Source organism: Chiloscyllium punctatum, chromosome 40, assembly GCF_047496795.1.
Source record: "Chiloscyllium punctatum isolate Juve2018m chromosome 40, sChiPun1.3, whole genome shotgun sequence".
NCBI classification, from domain to species: domain Eukaryota; kingdom Metazoa; phylum Chordata; class Chondrichthyes; order Orectolobiformes; family Hemiscylliidae; genus Chiloscyllium; species Chiloscyllium punctatum.
The window spans coordinates 56,360,150-56,378,036 of NC_092778.1; the positions used below are offsets into that span (position 1 = coordinate 56,360,150).

The 17,887-nt window shown below is 40.8% G+C and overlaps 1 protein-coding gene across 1 annotated transcript in view; it reads left to right on the top strand.

The window, feature by feature from the left end:
- Positions 1–17,887, top strand: part of txndc11 (thioredoxin domain containing 11) — a 77,522-nt gene that overhangs the window by 40,230 nt on the left and 19,405 nt on the right. Inside the window, exons 5-7 of the mRNA XM_072559991.1 lie at positions 4,779–4,872; positions 13,126–13,238; positions 15,084–15,284. Of these exons, the coding sequence (XP_072416092.1) occupies positions 4,779–4,872; positions 13,126–13,238; positions 15,084–15,284 (408 nt within the window). The remainder of the gene's footprint in view (positions 1–4,778; positions 4,873–13,125; positions 13,239–15,083; positions 15,285–17,887) is intronic.

Genomic DNA, 17,887 nt, shown 5'->3' on the forward strand with positions numbered 1-17,887 from the left:
TTGTTGGACAGGAAGCCAATAAAGGTCATCCTCAAGTTTTCTGATGACCCCACCGTTGGAGGACGGTTATCAAGCAACGGTGAGGCAGAATACAGAAAGGAGATAGAGGTTGTGCAATGATAACTTCTCTCTCAACCTCAACAAAATTGAAAAAATTGGTCATTGACGTCAGAAAGAAAGGAGGAGAACATGCCTCACCTACATCAACGGAATGGAGGTTGAGAGTGTTTGGATTGTCAAACTCCTAGGTGTGATGATAACAGACAACCTGAGCTGGACTTCCCACATATATGCGATTGGTTGAGCAGGTATAACAACGCCTCTTTTTCCTCTGGCGGCTCAGGAAGTTTGACATGTCCATCAGGGCCCTCACTAGCTTCTACAAATGCATCACTGAAAGCATACTGTCTGGGTGCATAACACCTTGGTACAGCAACTGCTGTGCCCAGGACCATAAGAAACTAGAGAAGGTTGTGTACACAGCCCAGACCATCACAGACACCATTTATATGGCTCTTTGCTGCGAAAAGGCTGCCAACGTCATCGAAGAGTCATCGCAATCCTGTAATGCTGTCTTACAATCTCTTTGGTCAGGCAGAAGATGCAGAAACTTGAATGCAAGCGCCAGTATTTTCAAAACAGCTTCTTCCCTGCTGTTATTAGACTGACGAATGGACTCTAATTTCAAATGGTGTTGATCTTGCTAATGTTGCCTGGCACACACTACATCTGATGCAACCTGTATGCCTCTGTCCAAGTTTTTTTTCCACCCTAAGATCTGCATGCCCTTGCTTACTATGATCTGCCCATACTGCACGTAAACAAAGCTGCTCACTGTACTTAGGTGCATGTGACAATAAATCAAATCAAATCAAAAGCAATGAGATTTGTGTTTGGATTTCTAAACAATGTCAAAACAACTTTGGAAAAGATTCTTAACAAGTTAACTCTAAGCATTTCAAAACCAAAATTGGTAATTATATAGATTGTTTTCAGAACTGCAACTTCTTGGAATGTGTTCTCTTGGTCAATTCCGTTTGACTCCTTTACTTGCTATTGTATTTCAATTTGACTGAGTTGGTATGAGGATGTTTTAAATACTTACTACATGATGGTGTAGCTTTTCTCTGTGATAAATTGCTGTTTTGAGCATCCGTGTGCTAATCAGCACCCTCAAACTCCCACACAGGCAAATCATTATAAAGGAATAAAAGGATATTGAAAGTACCAAACTGCAAGTATAATTTTGATTTCTAGTGAGCACTTTTACAAAAATTATTAAATTCGAAAATGCTGGCAATCCAGTAAAACCAAACATCTGGATAATTATCCAGCCTCCCTCCAATATATATTTACTGTACTTTAGCCAACCTGTTTGGATACACTGAGCAACTCCTAGTACAGGTGACATTTAAACCTGGCAATCTCTCTGGGGAAAAACGTTGAAATATTTAGCTTCAATGGGAAGCAATGCTGTTGCCTGATTACCTTAAGTCACTAGATTAGCAATCCAGAACCCCAGAACAATGTTTTGGGGACATGGGTTTGAATCTCACTGTGGCAGATGGTTTCAATAAACTCTGGAATAACCAGTTGGTCCAATGCCGATCATATAGTCATTGTTGTAAAATCCATCTGGTTTATTTAATGTCTTTTATGAAAGGAAATATGCTGTCCTTACAGTTTAGCCTACATCTGACTCCAGGATCCACAGTAATATGATGGACTCTTAACTGCCCACAAGCCAGTGATACTTACATCCCATGCATTAATTCTCAAAATCTGTGAAAATAAGCTCCCCTGCCTCATATAAAGATGGTGATTTGAATAAATTGGAAATCTCTGCCTGCATGGTTCAATTGGGGTCATGTTTCAAAACAACATAATGCTGTAGAAGTAGACAAGAACTTGCTCTATGCATGTGTTGCTGTCTGGCATACCACTAATGAAGAGCTTCGTAGCTGGTTATGACTTTCTATCTGGATTGGGATTTGAATCCTGTGATATGGCTATGATGCCACAGGCACTGCATTAGCAGGCTACACATTTTTTTTTCCTCGTCTGTCTGTTTGCTGTCACTCTCTCAACCTCTGCTCCCCACGTTTTCCTATCTTCCTTCACAAAATTTCTTCTTTCCCCTGCCTTCACGTTTTGACTTGTTAGTTGGAAGTAGCAATGATTTCCACAGAAGGTCATCTGTTGCCCTTTGTGAGGAGCAGTTGTGAGAACTGAGAAAGGAAAGCTTTTTTTTTACAAGGAAAATGAAAAAGAGGATGAAGAGGAAGAAATGCAAAGCTTTAATCCTTCCTGTGTGACATTTACAAAGCTACACTTCTTATTACTAAGAACTGACTGCAATAGCTTTTGTTTCGTCAAGTTATTAAGGATTTGGTCTCTTCGAGTAACTTCAACCTCCCTGCCTTTTTTTATAATATTCAGTCTGAGCAAAATTTAGATTGCTTGTCACCCCTTTACTGTATCCATCTGATTATGGTGTTAATATTTATTCTAATTTTAAGCACAAAAATGGAAGGAGATTGCGAATGGAAAGAGAATAAAACTGGTTTGGGAAATCAGTCATGTTTAAGTTTTGAAGGAAAGACAAATTCTGTTGAGGATGTAAACTTGAAATAAAGACAAATGCTCAACCAGCATTTGTAGAGAGAGAGGTGTTGTACCTCTTAGCATGGCTTTTTCAACACCCCCGTCCCCTTCACTGTTGCTGCCTGACCTGCTGAGTGATTCCAGTTTTCGCTGTTTTTACTGTTGTGTTGATAGTAAGTTAGTGACGCGTCCTTGTTGTAACTGGAGACGACTTTAATGGCTGCTGTTCAAAGGTGTAGAGCACATGCTGCTCATGTAGAAAGAGCATTTAGGTTGCAGGTCTGGTCTTGAGTCCCACTCTGCTGGTGTCCTGTGCTTAATATAAAAATAAGTTTAGGATTTAGGTCCAAGGTAAATATGATGGCTATGTGTAATTATTTTTGTAACAGTATGTGGTCACATTCTTTCCCTAATGAGAATATGGCAGAATTCCCACTTTTCTGCCAAGTGGTGTAACTTTTCTGAGTGTAATTTTATTTTCGGTTTGCTAATTATAGAAAATAAAATAAATGTTTCTGATTTTTTTTAAAATTTGTAAAGGAGTGAGGTGAGCTTCACTGCAGTGGAGGTGGAATGAGGTGATTCCACTAATTGAGAATTTCATTTTTGTTTTTAATACTCAGGCTGAAGGCACTTATGTAATCCTCATTTTATTTTCCTGGCTATGTGATTACATATTTTCCCAGGAAATGCCCAACAGCTTAACGGTCAGAGTTTTAGGGATGTGCAGTACGGACACAGACCCTTCAGTCCTGTGGAGGAAAATAACATTAACGTTTCAGGCCTACGATCTTTCATCAGAACCTGCTGAGTATTTCCAGCAGTTTTTGCTTTTACTTTAGATTTCCAGTGTCCTGCTTTTTCTCATTCTTATCACTTTATGCTTTTGTGGTTGCTGGAATGATCGAACCCATCAAATAACTTTTTAGATCCTGCAATTGTTAGCATTAGTTAGATTTCTCCCCTTTTTTGTCTTACTTTCAGTCTGTTTAGACATGATAGCATATACCTTCTAATGTGGGACTTGAATCTGGACCTTCTAGCCCAGAGTTCAGGGCATAACCACTGCCATTAGACCCTTATTCCACGTTTTCCCAACTGCACCATGTAGCTGCCAAACTTGATGCGCATTCCAGTTGAAGGACTCTGACCCGAAACGTCGATTCTCCTGCTCCTTTGATGCTGCCTAACTTGCTGTGCTTTTCCAGCAACACACACTTGCGCATGCCTGATCAGACCAGCCTGCTGACAGCTGGGATTCCTTGATCTCCAAGAATCCTGCTGCTGCCATGTGGCTGGATCCCAGGCACGAGCCACTGTGCTCATCGTAGTTTCAGTGCACTGGGTGCACTTTACATCATGATTCAATCACTGGCTCCATGCATCATCAATTCTTTACCTGTGCAGTTATGAGTTTGCTTTAAAGATGGGAATTTATCTCCGAGATTGCCTGTGTACACTTGGAAGAGTCAAGAGGAAAGAGGGGATCCTGCCTTGAAAGGCATCAGAAGTAATCTGGTGTAGTTGGGGGGTCTATCTCTCCATGAATACTTGTTTGTGATTAACACCTTCTGCCCAATTGTATAGAATTAGCTTGTAAATAGCAGCATGTACTTTCCAACAAGGTTATGAATAAGACAAGATTGTTGCGTATGTTTTCCACATTGAAATTTGTCAGTGAAGCCATCTGTGGTGTTGCACATTAGCAACTTTTGAAATGGTCTGTTCTAATTAACTGATCAAGTTCTGTGTACTTGATCTTTGGATGTTAAGATGTGCTTTATGCCTGAAAATCCCTTTTTTTTTTAATCTAAGTAAGCTTTCTGACTAGCATGTGAAGGTAAACTAGCCCAATTAGAAATAATGCTTTGGTATAATGAAAGAGTTATTAGCAATTCTTGTTTATATAATGTAGCTTCATCCAACGAGTTATTGTTGTGTAGCGAGGGTCATTTGAGTGTTGTGTTAATCGTGACAGCATTTTATACAGGAGTATGTGTTCTGGGACACTGAGTGAATAATTTGACTTCAACAGAAATAATGATACACAGTTGTACAATTAGCATTGTATCAGGAGTTTTGGGTAGAGGTTTTGTCAACATGTGAAAGTTGCTGAAACATTCTCAGCGTTCTTGAGATAACTTTTTAATTTTTGTCTTTTTTTCCCAACTCAGCCAGGTGTTCTTGGATATTTCGAGTTTAACTCCTCACCACAGCCTCCGGGTTACCTGACACTCTATGTCTCTGCATTGCATGCACTAAAACGAGGTGAGATTCCTCATTAGCTTTTGAATACTGCAGCTCTTGCGTAAGAACATAAGAAATAGAAACAGGATTAGGCCATTCAACTTTCCAAGCCTGCCTGACCATTCAGCAAGATCGTGACAAATCTTTCCCAGGCCCCAACTCCTCCTATGTGCCAGCTGAGCATAGCTGTCGACTTCCTGATATTTCACAACTCTATCTACTTCTCTTTAGATCTAGCCTTCACAACTCTGTGGTACAGAATTTTAGGCATTTATTACTTTCTCAGAGAAGACATTCCTTTGCATCGCAGTTTTGCGGGGTATCTCTTTATTCTGTAACTTTGTTTGCCTGGTTTGAGGTAACCCCAAAGTGGAGCATCCTCAGAATCTCGTATGTTCATCATGTCTAATGAACGAAGGCCCAACCCGTTTAAGCATTCTCAATAAGCCAGCCAGCCTGGTGTATGTCTTGTGAACTGCATCCAATGCCAGTATATACCACCTCCTCTTTATGTATGGGGGCCACAAATGTACACAGCACTCTAAGTGTGGCCTCACCAACACGCTGTAAGTTGTAACAAGGCTTCCCTAGTTTTGAACTCCAACCTTCTAGCAACGATGGTCACAATTCTATCTGCTGTCTTAATTTCCTGCTGCGCCTGCATGCTCGTGTTTTGTGTCTCATGCACAAGAACACCTAAATTTACTTGATCTATGTCCAAAGTAAATTATGTGATGTGTTTCCAATTTGTTATCTGATGAAGAGCATTCTAAATTATTTGATAATCTCATCGAAGTTTGCAGTGAGGAGATGGTATTTGACCGATAACATGCATGACCATCCTTTCCCATGTTTTTAATCTTGTACATCTTTCTAAAAAAAAATGAATATTTTGACTATTATAAAAAGGATGCTGCCTGTTCTGTTTTTGAGCAGCTACAACCCAGTTGTAATATGGAATGTCTGTAACATGCAATCTTAACTGAAGTGGTATTAAGATTCTGAGAATGATTTTTACGGCTAAACCAAAATGTAACCTCAGTATTACTGGCATATTAGTTAATGCTGATTATTGGATTTTTCTTTGCATCCATTGAAAATGTTCAAGGAAGTCGTAGCAAGTTTTTGCTCCTGTGCAATTTTAACTCCATAGTCAGTGCTCACTGTTTAAAAGTAAGGCTAGATTTTCCATCAGTAATTTAATTAATTAAGAGCGGCAAAGGTTATTCTTAGAGTAATACAGCGCAGGAACAGTCCCTTCGACCCACCAAGTCTGTGAAATCCTTCTCAGAATTACTTGTCTTGCACTAATGTGACAAATGTAATATCAGTAAGAGAAAAGCTTACTATTTCTTTGCTCAGTTGAGGTGTTACTTGTTTTCGGCATTTAGGCAATCATTCAAAATCAGTGCCTTAATTTTTATTTGTTTAGGCTGATGGTAATTGCAATAACATTTGCAACATGTTCCTTCTTTCCCACCTGTTTTGCTGCAATAATGTGTGCCAGAAAATCTGACACATGGAACAAATTTTGCCCATCAGTTTGACTTTTGACACTTTGCCCTCTTTTTTTGCTATCCATAAGGGGGAAAAAATATACGTTTTAATTTGATTAAATGCATCAAATGTTGAATGCATTTAAGTGAAATTAGTATTCTGTTCCTTAACGTCTTCAGCTAACTGGTAAGTTATCAGAGGACATTAATGTCTTCAAAACATTGTGCTAACCTAATATTGTCAACCTGAGGTTCCTCCTTTTCACATATGCGAGTATAGATAGGACCTCTTCCCCCAAGCTTCACTTCTGTTTTTGGCTGTTATCAGCTATCACTTCCAGTTTCTGTACACTTGCTCACTTTATATTTTACTTTTGAGCTGGAGCTATATTCGGTTTTATGACCTTTCAATTTATTCAGTTTGCAGGTGAAATGATTATTTCATTGCCACATGAAGCAGAAAAATCAATTGAAGAGTGATGCGATTCTATTGTTTAGAAGTGGAGCAAACACTAATTGAAATCAGTGTGTGAGGGTGTAGAAATTAATATTTCAAATGCGTATCTTTGAAACTGAATTGCTGTTTTGGGTTGAAAGCTGGATATTGGATTCTCTAATTTGGTGCAGTTTCCTCTTGCTAACCTGAGTAGAGGCATTGGTCAGTACAATGCTACACCAAACTAATAAAATTGCATTGCAGTGCTGCAGAAAGAGGGTGTCTTGGAGGTTACTGGCAAATACTTAAATTTGGCTTGAACTAACCTAATAAAAGGTGTACAGTTGCATTACTGCGTGCAGTCTATTGATCATCAACTAGTGGAAAGGATGCAGAAGCATAAATCTGCAGGGAAGTTACGGAGAAATGCCAAAGTTATAATGTGAAACTTCCAATTATACAAACATTAGACTGGAATACTTGTAGCCTACATGGCTGCAAAGGGCAAGTGTTCTTGGATTGTGTGTTGATATGAAATGGGTAAACCCCTCTGCTTAATTTAAACCAGTGATACAGCAAAGATTTATCCCATGCAGTAATCTGTCAAAGTTCGAGAGGACAAGAACTATTTAAAGTAAAAATGAACAACTTTATTTCTTAAAGTATAACAGAGAATAATTAACTAACAACTATTTACAACTCCTTCCTCCAACCTATCTTTTACTTTCCCTTCTATAATACTAGTCCAATTTAAAAACCCCCAAGTAAGATTTACCAAAAATTCAAATTTCAAAGCCAGGCAGCTGCCGAATCTTCCCTTTGTATCTTCCTCTGTAGATTTTCTTAGGGATTTCTGTTTCACAGGTCATTGATAGATAATGTACCTTTTTAAGAGAGCTGTATTTGGGGCAGTCTCTACATGCTGGTGCCTTGGCAGTTATCTTTCAACCATTCAAGTTTTCTCAGTCTTCTACTCCAAAGCATCAGATTGTGTCATTAGGGAGTTCGGTGTTTTTTTTGGGGGTGTATAATTTCAACTGATTGGCTGCATTCGAATTTATTTTTGTATCCAGGCAATCAGCTACTCTAGATGGTGGACCACATGTTACATTGTAAATTCTCCAGCACTCTGTGTGCCTCTAAGTTCTTCACTCTCTTAAAGGTACAGTACACTACACCTTCATAAAAGTGTAGGAAAGCTTCCTTCAACAGTATGTTTCCAGTCCAACACAAAAGGATACGTTATTGAGCCTGGTTCTTGGAAATGAGGTGGACCAAGTGGATCAAATGTCATATGGGAAATGTTTAAGAGTGATTCTTGTATTGTAAGATTCAGGATGATGGTGGCAAGTGACATGCAACAGTTCAGAGTGAGAAAACTAAATTGGTGGAAAGTTGAATTCAACAGAGCTGGGCAGGTTTGACTGGAATGAGGGGTTTACAGGAAATTAGTAACTGAACAGTGGCCTGCTTTCAAAGTGAAGATCATTTTGATACAGCCCAATTATATTCCCTCAAATCAGAAAGTTAGGACAGTTTTAGCGACTTAAACAAATCCAGAGTATCCTGGATGGCAAAGGAGAGAGAAAATCAGATGAAGAAAAAGTGTGCATATTACAAGTGTCAGATTAAAAGAGAAAATTGAGGAAAAAGAGATATATTGAAGGTTCAGAGGGGAGGTGCAAAAAAAAAATGAGAGAAGCAAAGAGGAATAATGAGAGGACTGGCACCCAGTGTAAGGAGGTGTCCTAAGGTTTTCCATGGCCACGTAAATAGTAAAAGGAGGCATAGGGCTGATTATGGACTTAAAAGAGGATTTACACGAGGAGGAAGGATCATTGGCTGAGCTGTTAAATTAATACTTTGCATCTGTCTTTACTAATTATAGAGAGTGCTGCTACCCAGGACTTGATGACATATGAGGGAACTAATTCATGAGAAGGGTTCAAAATTAATAGGGCAGAAGTATTGGATCGGCTGTTAGTCTTCAAAATTGACAAGACAGTGGGACCAGCTGAAATGCACCTAAGGATTTTGAAGGAAGTGAGAATTGAAATTGCAGGAGCATTAGCACTTCCCTAGACTTTGTGGAGGTGTTAAAGGACTGGAAAATGGCAAAGATTATGGCCTTGTTCAACAAGATTTGTAAGGATAAGCCTAGCATTTACCGACCAATCCGTTTAACTGAGGAAGCTTCTAGATGCATTCGTTTGGGATAGAATTAGTAATTATGTGGAAAAAAAAGGTGAGTTGACTAGGCAATAATCTTCAATTAACTTGTGGGACGTTTTGAAGAAATAACAGGAAGGCATTTAGTACGGTGCCATAGAACAGACCAAAAGGAAGGTTTCAGGCATGAAATAAGAGTGTCCAAGGCAATATAGATTGAAAATTGGCTGAGTGATAGGAAACAGGGAGTAATTATCAATTGATTTTTTTGGGGGGCTGGAAGAAGGTTGTAGTGGTGTTCTCTCTGGGTTGGTATTGAAATCATTGATTGTCCTGAAATGTTATGATCAAGATCCTGGTGCAAGAATACACTAAAGTTGGAAGAATTGCAAACTGTGATAGGACAGTGTGGAACTCCAGAAGAACATATTGAAGATGTTGGACTATTCTCTTTGGAGAGAAGAAGAATAAGAGGAGTTCTGATAGATATTTTGAACAAAGAGTGGGCTTGGTCGAGTAGATAGGGTGAATAAAGAGGGAAAGTGGAAAAAGCATAGCAGGTCAAACAGCAACAGAGGAGAAGGGGAATTGACATTTCAGGTTGTATCTACAGTTCTCACTATATCCTAGAGTAGATGGGGAGAAACTGTTGCAGCTCGTGAAAGGAATAAGTGATATTGATTTAAAATGATCTGCAAAAGAAGCAAAAGTGAAGTTTAGAAAAGACTTTTTTTCAGTCTGAGTGTAGTTGAGTTTTGGAATGCACTTCCCGAAAGTTCAGTGGAGGCAGGTTCGGTTAGCCATTCCAGAAGGCAGGAGATAATTATTTAGATAGAAATAGTGTGCCGGAGTATGGCGGGGGAAAGCAGAAGGCTAGGATTGATCATTTAACAAGCCAGTACAGGCACGATGAGCTGACTGAACTCCTGTGCCACAGCAGTCTTGTGATTCTGTAATAGAACGTTTGACTTCAGTTCCTGATTTGTGACAGCTTAACTAATTCTGCTGTGGTATTATTTGATGCCAGACAGTTGGTCTTGTCACCTTGTTTAAAATGTATGGGCTTGTGCTTTTGACCACTATTTTACGATCTTGCTGCAGAACATGCACACTGGAGAGAGTTCAGGTTCTCCTCAGTCTTCATTTGCAAATCTAAGTGGTGAATGTTGTTACTCAGAATCTTGGGCAAGGTGCCAAAAGAAAATTTAACACCTTCAGAAAAATAGGAAAGAAAAGCTAGAAAACAACAACGCTAATAACACAGCAGCTTGCATAACTCGGAACATAGTGGTCCCATCCTGCCTTCTCAGAAGGAAGTACTGTAAAGCAATAGGCGAGACAATCAGAAATTGAAATAGAGGATTGTAAAGGTAAATTCATATTGACGTAGAGGGAAAATATTATAATTTAAAAATATAATCCCACCAATGTAGAGAGTTAAGTCTATTTGAAGGGAGCCAAAAATATTTTGCTGGGGATAAATGTGATTTTCCATCTTCAGAATTGTGAAAGAACAAAATAATATGCTTTTCTGGTCACATTGGGTTGATTTAAGGTTGAAATATCAGCATGCTTTAACATACGGTGGCACAGTGGTTAGCACTGCTGCCTCACAGCGCCACAGAGCTGGGTTCAGTTCCCGCCTCAGGCAACCGTCTGCGTGGAGTTTGCATATTCTCCCCGTGTCTGCGTGAGTTTCCTTCGGGTGCTCCGGTTTCCTCCCACAATCCAAAACTGTGCAGGTTAGGTGAATTAGCCATGCTAAATTGCCTGTAGTGTTAGGTGAAGGGGTAAATGTAGGGGTATGGGTCTGGGTGGGTTGCTCTTCGGAGGGTCAAAGGGTCTGTTACCACACTGCAAGTAATCTTAAAAAAAACATTTGAAGCGTGGTGTTATTTATTTGAGACACCATTTTTACTAATAAAGTTATTGGTGTGTTTACTTCTATGTGGAAAGTCTGTTTTCTTCTGAGCTTAATTTCTGGTAACACTTGTACCTTTGTGAAAGGAATATGCATGGTTGTTGATCTTTTCTATTTAACACCTTGGAATGTGGGGAAGAAGACTGAAAAGTAATGTTAACTATTTGAATTATTTTGAACTGCTTACTTAAATGGAATTTGATCACACATTTGCATCATCAATGAAATGCATTGACTGAATATGTGTTTTTGAAGATTAGCTTGTCATTGCAGAGAATAATATCGTCACCAATTTTAAACACAGCTGTCATTTTGATTGTGACTTCAGACAAGTTGAACTCTTGAATATGCCTCTACATGCTAGGAATACTCTATTGAGAGCTTATTCACTTTTCCACAGTACAGCAAACTTTTCAATGACTGCATGTGTTTAATTCCATTATACTTGTGGTTCAGTTCAGATAGACATCAATAGAACAGACATGTCCACGCATCCCCTATTCTAGTTTAAACTGAGCATTACAAGCTACAGTTGATGTGCATGGAATTTGCAAGTTCCTTTTATGAATACTTGGTGCTAATGTCTAAAATGTCATGTCAGCCAGAATTACACTGAGGTCATTTGAGTTTATAAGCATTATGCTTGATGTCTCGCTACGCTAATTGGACTCTGTTTAAGTACTGCCAATTAATGATGGCTAAATGTCTGGTTTTATTTTGAAAATCCCTGTTAAGATATTTTGTTAAAATTATGCTATGGTACCAGAGAATATTTTATTTAGACAAATAGAAGTGGCTTTCTGATGTGACAATAAAGTTGCTTGATTAGTATTTAAAATTGCAATCTTAAGTATCTTTATTGATTTTGATTTTTTTTCTTGAGGATAGGTGATATGCAGAAAATCTCATTAGCTTTCTATAACTACCCTTTTTCAGGGTTTTGGGTTGTGTGTTTATCATTTTTTTTTAAAGCGTTCTCTTAGAACTTTTACAACATGGAAAGAAGTCCTTTTGACTCATTGTGTCTGTGTTGGTCATTCCATTCTCATTCCATTCTCATCCCATTCTCCAGCACTTGGCTCGTAGCCTTGTATTTTTTTTTAGCACTGTCCCCATGACCTGTCCTCATGATCTGTCCTATCTGCCAATCTCCCTTCCCACCTATCCACTCCACCCTCCCCTCTGACCTATCACCTCCATCACCACCCCCGTTCACCGATTGTACTCTTTGCTACCTTCTCCCTAGCTCCACCCCCCCACCCCCACTTATCTCTCCACCCTGGAGGCTCCCTGCCTCCCTTCCTGATGAATCTACGTTGCCCGAAACGTAGATTTTCCTGCTCCTCGGATGCTGCCTGACCCGCTGTGCTTTTCCAGCACCACTCTAAGCTCTGGTTTCCAGCATCTGCAGTCCTCTCAGCCTTGTATGCTGTGGTGTTTCAGGTATTCATCTAACTGGTTGTAAACTTTCTTGATGGCTCCTGCCCACATCACCTTTTCAGACAGGTGAGTTCCAGATATGCAATTCCCATGGGTGAAATTTCTTTCCTTTAAAGCCCCTCTGAACCATCTGCTCCTTATCTCAAAACTCTGCCCTTTGGTTATTCCCTGTACGAAAAGGAAAAGGTTCTCCCTACCCATCATGCCAATGCCCTTCAGAACTATGTACACCTCAATCAGATCCTCCTTCAGCCCTCTCTGCTCGAAGGAAGACAACCCCAGCCTATTTAGCCTCCATTCATAGCTGAAACCCTCCAGCCCAGCCTGCATTCTGGTGAATCTCTTCTTCACCAGCTCTAGTGTAATCACATCCTTCCTGTAGTGTGAGGCTCAGAACTGCGTACAGTACTCCAATTGTAACCTAACTAACATTATATACTGCTCCATCATAGCCACCTTGCTCTTTTCTCTTCATTGCCTTGACTAATAAAAGCCAAGTATCCATGAGCTTCAATTGTCTTCAACGATCCATGGGCATGTATACCATGGTCCCTCTGATCACCTCTATTTCCGAGGGTCCTTACCATTCAAAGTGTGTTTTCTTGCCTTTTAGTCCTCCCAAATACATTTTTTTTCAGGATTAAATTCCGACAAGCTGAACAGTGGCAAACTGACCAGCATGTTAAAAACAGTAGTCCTCTAAACTATCCATTGTAGCTTGTATTGTTCTATTACATTGGATCTTCTAATCCTAAGACGTTGTTGAATGAATTTTGGAAATCTGTTTAAATAGAGCATTCTTGTGATTTCAGATTATCAAGGAACCATTCGTTTTGGTGTGATAACCAGCAAACAGGTGGCAGAAAGGATATCTGTAACCAGTCCTGGAACAATTTATATGCATAGGCATTTCAACTCTTCCATAGTAAGTGATAACTTAAAGACAGTCTTCGGTTTCTTAAGAAACTACTTTATATTTGTTTGGCCACTTGGAATATTGCGTGCAATTCCGGTCTCCTTCCTATCAGAAAGATGTTGCAAAACGTGAAAGGGTTCAGAAAAGATTTACAAGGATGTTGCCAGGGTTTGAGCTATAGGGAGAACTTGAATGGGCTAGGGCTGTTTTTCCCCAGAGTGTCAGAGGCTGAGGGGTTACCTTATAGAGGTTTTTAAAATCATGAGGGGTATGGATAGGATAAATAGGCAAAGTCTTTTCCCTGGGTTGGGGGGAGTCCAGAATTAGAGGGCATAGATTTAGGGTGAAAGGGGAAAGATATAAAAGAGATTTAAGGGGCAACTTTTTCACGCAGAGGGTGATATGTGTATGGAATGAGCTTCCAGAGGAATGGTGGAGGCTAGTACAACTGCAACATTTTTAAAAGGCATCTGGATGGGTATACGAATAGGAAGAGTTTGCAGGGATATGGGTCGGGTGCTGGCAATTGAGACTAGATAGATAGACTTACTTAGTGTGGAAACAGGCCCTTCGGCCCAACAAGTCCACACCGACCTTCCGAAGAGCAACCCATCCAGACCCATTCCCCTACGTTTACCCCTTCACCTAACCTACGCATCTTTGGACTATGGGAGGAAACTGGAGCACTCTGAGGAAACCCACTTAGACACTGGGAGAATGTGCAAACTCCACATTGACATTTCCCTGAGGCGGGAATTAACCCGGTCCCTGGCACTATGAGGCAACAATGCTAACTGCTGTGCCACTGTGCCGCAATTGGGTTGGGATATCTGGTTGGCATGGACAAGTTGGACTGAAGGGTCTGTTTCCATGCTGTACATCTCTATGACTCTATATACTTTATAAGTGCAATTCTGTAGGATTAGTGTGTCATATCCTGCTTTGAAAACTTTCTAAGATTAGTCATGACTAAATAAAAGAGGAGCTTGTAGCAACATTTTAGAATGGGTGAATATGGTCAGCTAGTGGTAATATCACTCTACTATGAATCCAGAAGTAATGCTTTGAGGATATGAGTTCAAACCTGCTCAGATAGCTGGTGAATTACTTGAGTAAAAGCTAGTCCTAGTAATGGTGACCACGAGACTGGTATCAATTGTCGTAAGAGCCTATTTCGTTCACTAATACCCTTTCGAGAAGTAAATATGCTTTCGTTACCTGGTCTGCATGTGATCTCCCACTACACAGCAGTGTGGTTGACTGTTAATTGTCCTCTGAAATGACTGAAAAGGCCACTCACTTCCAAATTAATGGGGGATGAAAGAATAAAGGAGAGAGATTAGGTAGATAATGAAAGAAAAGAAACATTAGAAACACAAGATTAGGCATACTATCACATAAAGGATGAACAGCAATTTGGACTATCCATGTCAAATAACCTGTTTTGATGGATTAGGTTAGAAAATTGATGTCTTTCCAATAGAGTTTGTCTCTCGTACATGGTGACTTTATTGGTAGAACGTAGATTTACTTGCAAGGTGAGTTGGGGTATGTTACCCGCTTTGAGAGTCTGGAAAGACTGGAGAGGAGCTTCCTACTGTGGTCTTTTGTACCATACCTGCTTTTAGGCTCAGCTTTGATGGAAAATGGAGATTAAACAGCTGATTGTGGCAGGGGAGACCAAAGAGATGACAAAACAGAAATGCAGTATAAATAGATATAAATCCTCTTTTCAAGGAAGTGTGTTGTCAACTTGCTTTTTTTAAAACTATATATTTGGCCATTTGAGTTTTTCCTTTTTTGTAATGTAACAGTCAAAACATCCTGAAACTTTGGTTTATTCTCCTATTATAGATCTTTCCCCGTGAGGTTTTAAACGTCACAGCAGTGAATATCTACAGCTGGGCTTTTGAGAACCGTGAGACCTTTATGTACTGGTTACGACCACATGGAAGCAAGAGCCTTCTCCTCAACAATGAACTGAAGAAAGGCCCAGCATTATTACTGTTTTTCCCCTTCAGCCCGTTGGCTGAGAAACAGCCACTAATGAAGGAGGTGAGAACTAAAGACAGGGTAACACATGGTTTGAATAAAGGTGGAGTTTAAGGTGCCAGGTAATTGTCAATGTTGTACTAATGTTGAATAAGTTTTGAGAAATGTTATTTTGATTAGGCAGTACCATGTTCATGGCCTATAAGCAAAAGATAAGTGCATTTTTTATTGCAAAAATATTCTTTACTACTAAAAGAATAATCAAAGTATATACAAAAGGGGTATCATCTTTCCAATGAAGAGAAAGCAACACAAACAATACACTGGAATTGTACAGCTTCCAACCTCGTAGTCACGGAACCCTGCACCACCCGATTCTACCTCCTTCCCAAGATCCACAAGCCTGACCACCCCAGCCGACCTATTGTTTCCACTTACCTCAATACTGTCCTTTTTTTGTTCACTTTCTCTCCCCCGCTCCCCCCCCCCCCCCCCCCCCCCCCCAAACAGTCCAGGAACTCCCCACATACGTTTGATACACCACCCTCCACCTCCTCCAAGACTTCCGTTTCCCCAGCCCCCAACGCCTCATCTTGGCCATGGAAATCCAGTCCCTCTACACCTCCATCCTCCATGACCAGGGTCTCCAAGCCCCTCAGTTTCTTCCTCTCCCGACGTCCCCAACAGTACCCTTCCAACGACACACTCATTAGTTTGGCTGAACTGGTCCTCACCCTTAACAATTTCTCCTTTGAATCCTCCCACTTCCTCCAGACCAAAGGGGTAGCCATGGGCACACGTATGGGCCCCAACTATGCCTGTGTCTTTGGCTACGTAGAACAGTCCAAATACCCCCAAAGGAGACTTCCACGTCCATCAAAGTTTCACCTGCACATCCACCAATATCATTTATTGTATCCGTTGCTCCCGATGCGGTCTCCTCTACATTGGGGAGACTGGATGCCTTCTTGCAGAGCACTTTAGGGAACATCTCCGGGACACCCGCATCAATCAACCCCACAGCCCTGTGGCCCAACGTTTAAACTCCCCCTCCCACTCTGCTGAGGACATGCAGGTCCTGGGCCTCCTCCACCGCTGCTCCCTCACCACTCGACGCCTGGAGGAAGAACGCCTCATCTTCTGCCTTGGAACACCTCGACCCCAGGGCATCAATGTGGACTTCACCAGTTTCCTCATTTCCTCTCCACCTCCACTCCCTACCCCAAACCTTACCTCAGTTCCAACCTTCCAGCTCAGCACTGTCCTCGTGACCTGTCCTACCTGCCACTCTCCGTTCCCACTTATCTGCTCCACCCTCCCCTCTGACCTATCACCTCCATCCCCACCCCCATCCACCGGTTGTACTCTTTGGTACCTTCTCCCCAGCCCTCTGCACCCCCCCCCCCCCTTCATACATACATACACACACACGCACACACACACACAACTTATCTCTCAACGCTGGCAGCTCTCTTTCTGCATTCCTGATGAAGGGCTTTTGCCCGAAACGTCAATTTTCGTGCTCCTCTGCTGCCTGACCTGCTGTGCTTTTCCAGCACCATTCTAATCTCTGGTTTCCAGTATCTGCAGTCCTCACTTTTGCCTTGTACACTATACAGGACTACTGTGCAGATGGAAATAACAAGTCTGTGGGTGCTGTGGCAGCCTACAGCCTAGAAGACCCGACATTGAATTCTCCAAATTTAAATAAATAAGTTTCACCTCCCTGCCCCCCCCGCTGCTGTCCCCGTCCCCCTCCCTTCCATTCCTCCTATCAACCCTTCCTTCCACCTACCAATCAGATTCATTCCTCCCGTAGACCAACCAAGCAATACTCTGTGTTCACCTAAAGGTTACACCCAAAACATTGACTTCTCCACCTCCTAACGCTGCCTGGCTCGCTGTGTTCTTCCAGCCTCCTGCTTGTCTATGTTGTAAATAGCAAGGGCATTTTTAACCCATTGCAGGAACAAAATACTTGAGGCAACAACAGGATCTGACCGCTAAACGGACCCCCATTGTTGCAATGTTTTTACAGATGTAATTACCTCTTGTTTCTGAATTGATTTACAATCACTTTTTTCCAGCTGTTACTACACTCATCAAATAAAGCATAGGAGCTTGTCTTGCAGGCGGCTTCTCCAATTTGAGGTTCTTTGAAACTAAATTTAAGTTTACAACATTTTATTGTGTAACCTTGAAAGACAATATCAGCTCCTGGGATTTGTTTATTTGGATAGCTGAGGGGATTGGTTTGCAGAAAGTAAAGATCATTCTGTATTATCTGAGCTAATTGGAAAAATTAAATAAGAAGTGCAGCTGGAAATTTACCAGACGATATTTTGTTCTTGTTTTGGAGCAGGAGAGGGCAAACAATAGGTGAACCAGTTACTGAAGCTACAATGTTCCATTAGGACCATCTGCTCTACAATATGACAGAATTACCTTGGAAGAAGATGGGAAAGATGGATTGTATAGCCCAATAATGCAATGTTATATACACACAAGATGTTTGATTTTCACTCATCTTTTAATGATCTCTTCCATTGTCATCCATATTTACTATGAAGACCAAGGCTTTGACTATGTTTGTGAGGCAAATGAAATGCTTTTAAGTTTGAGACATAATCAGAACCAAACAGGATTCATCATGGCTTCAGCTGTTT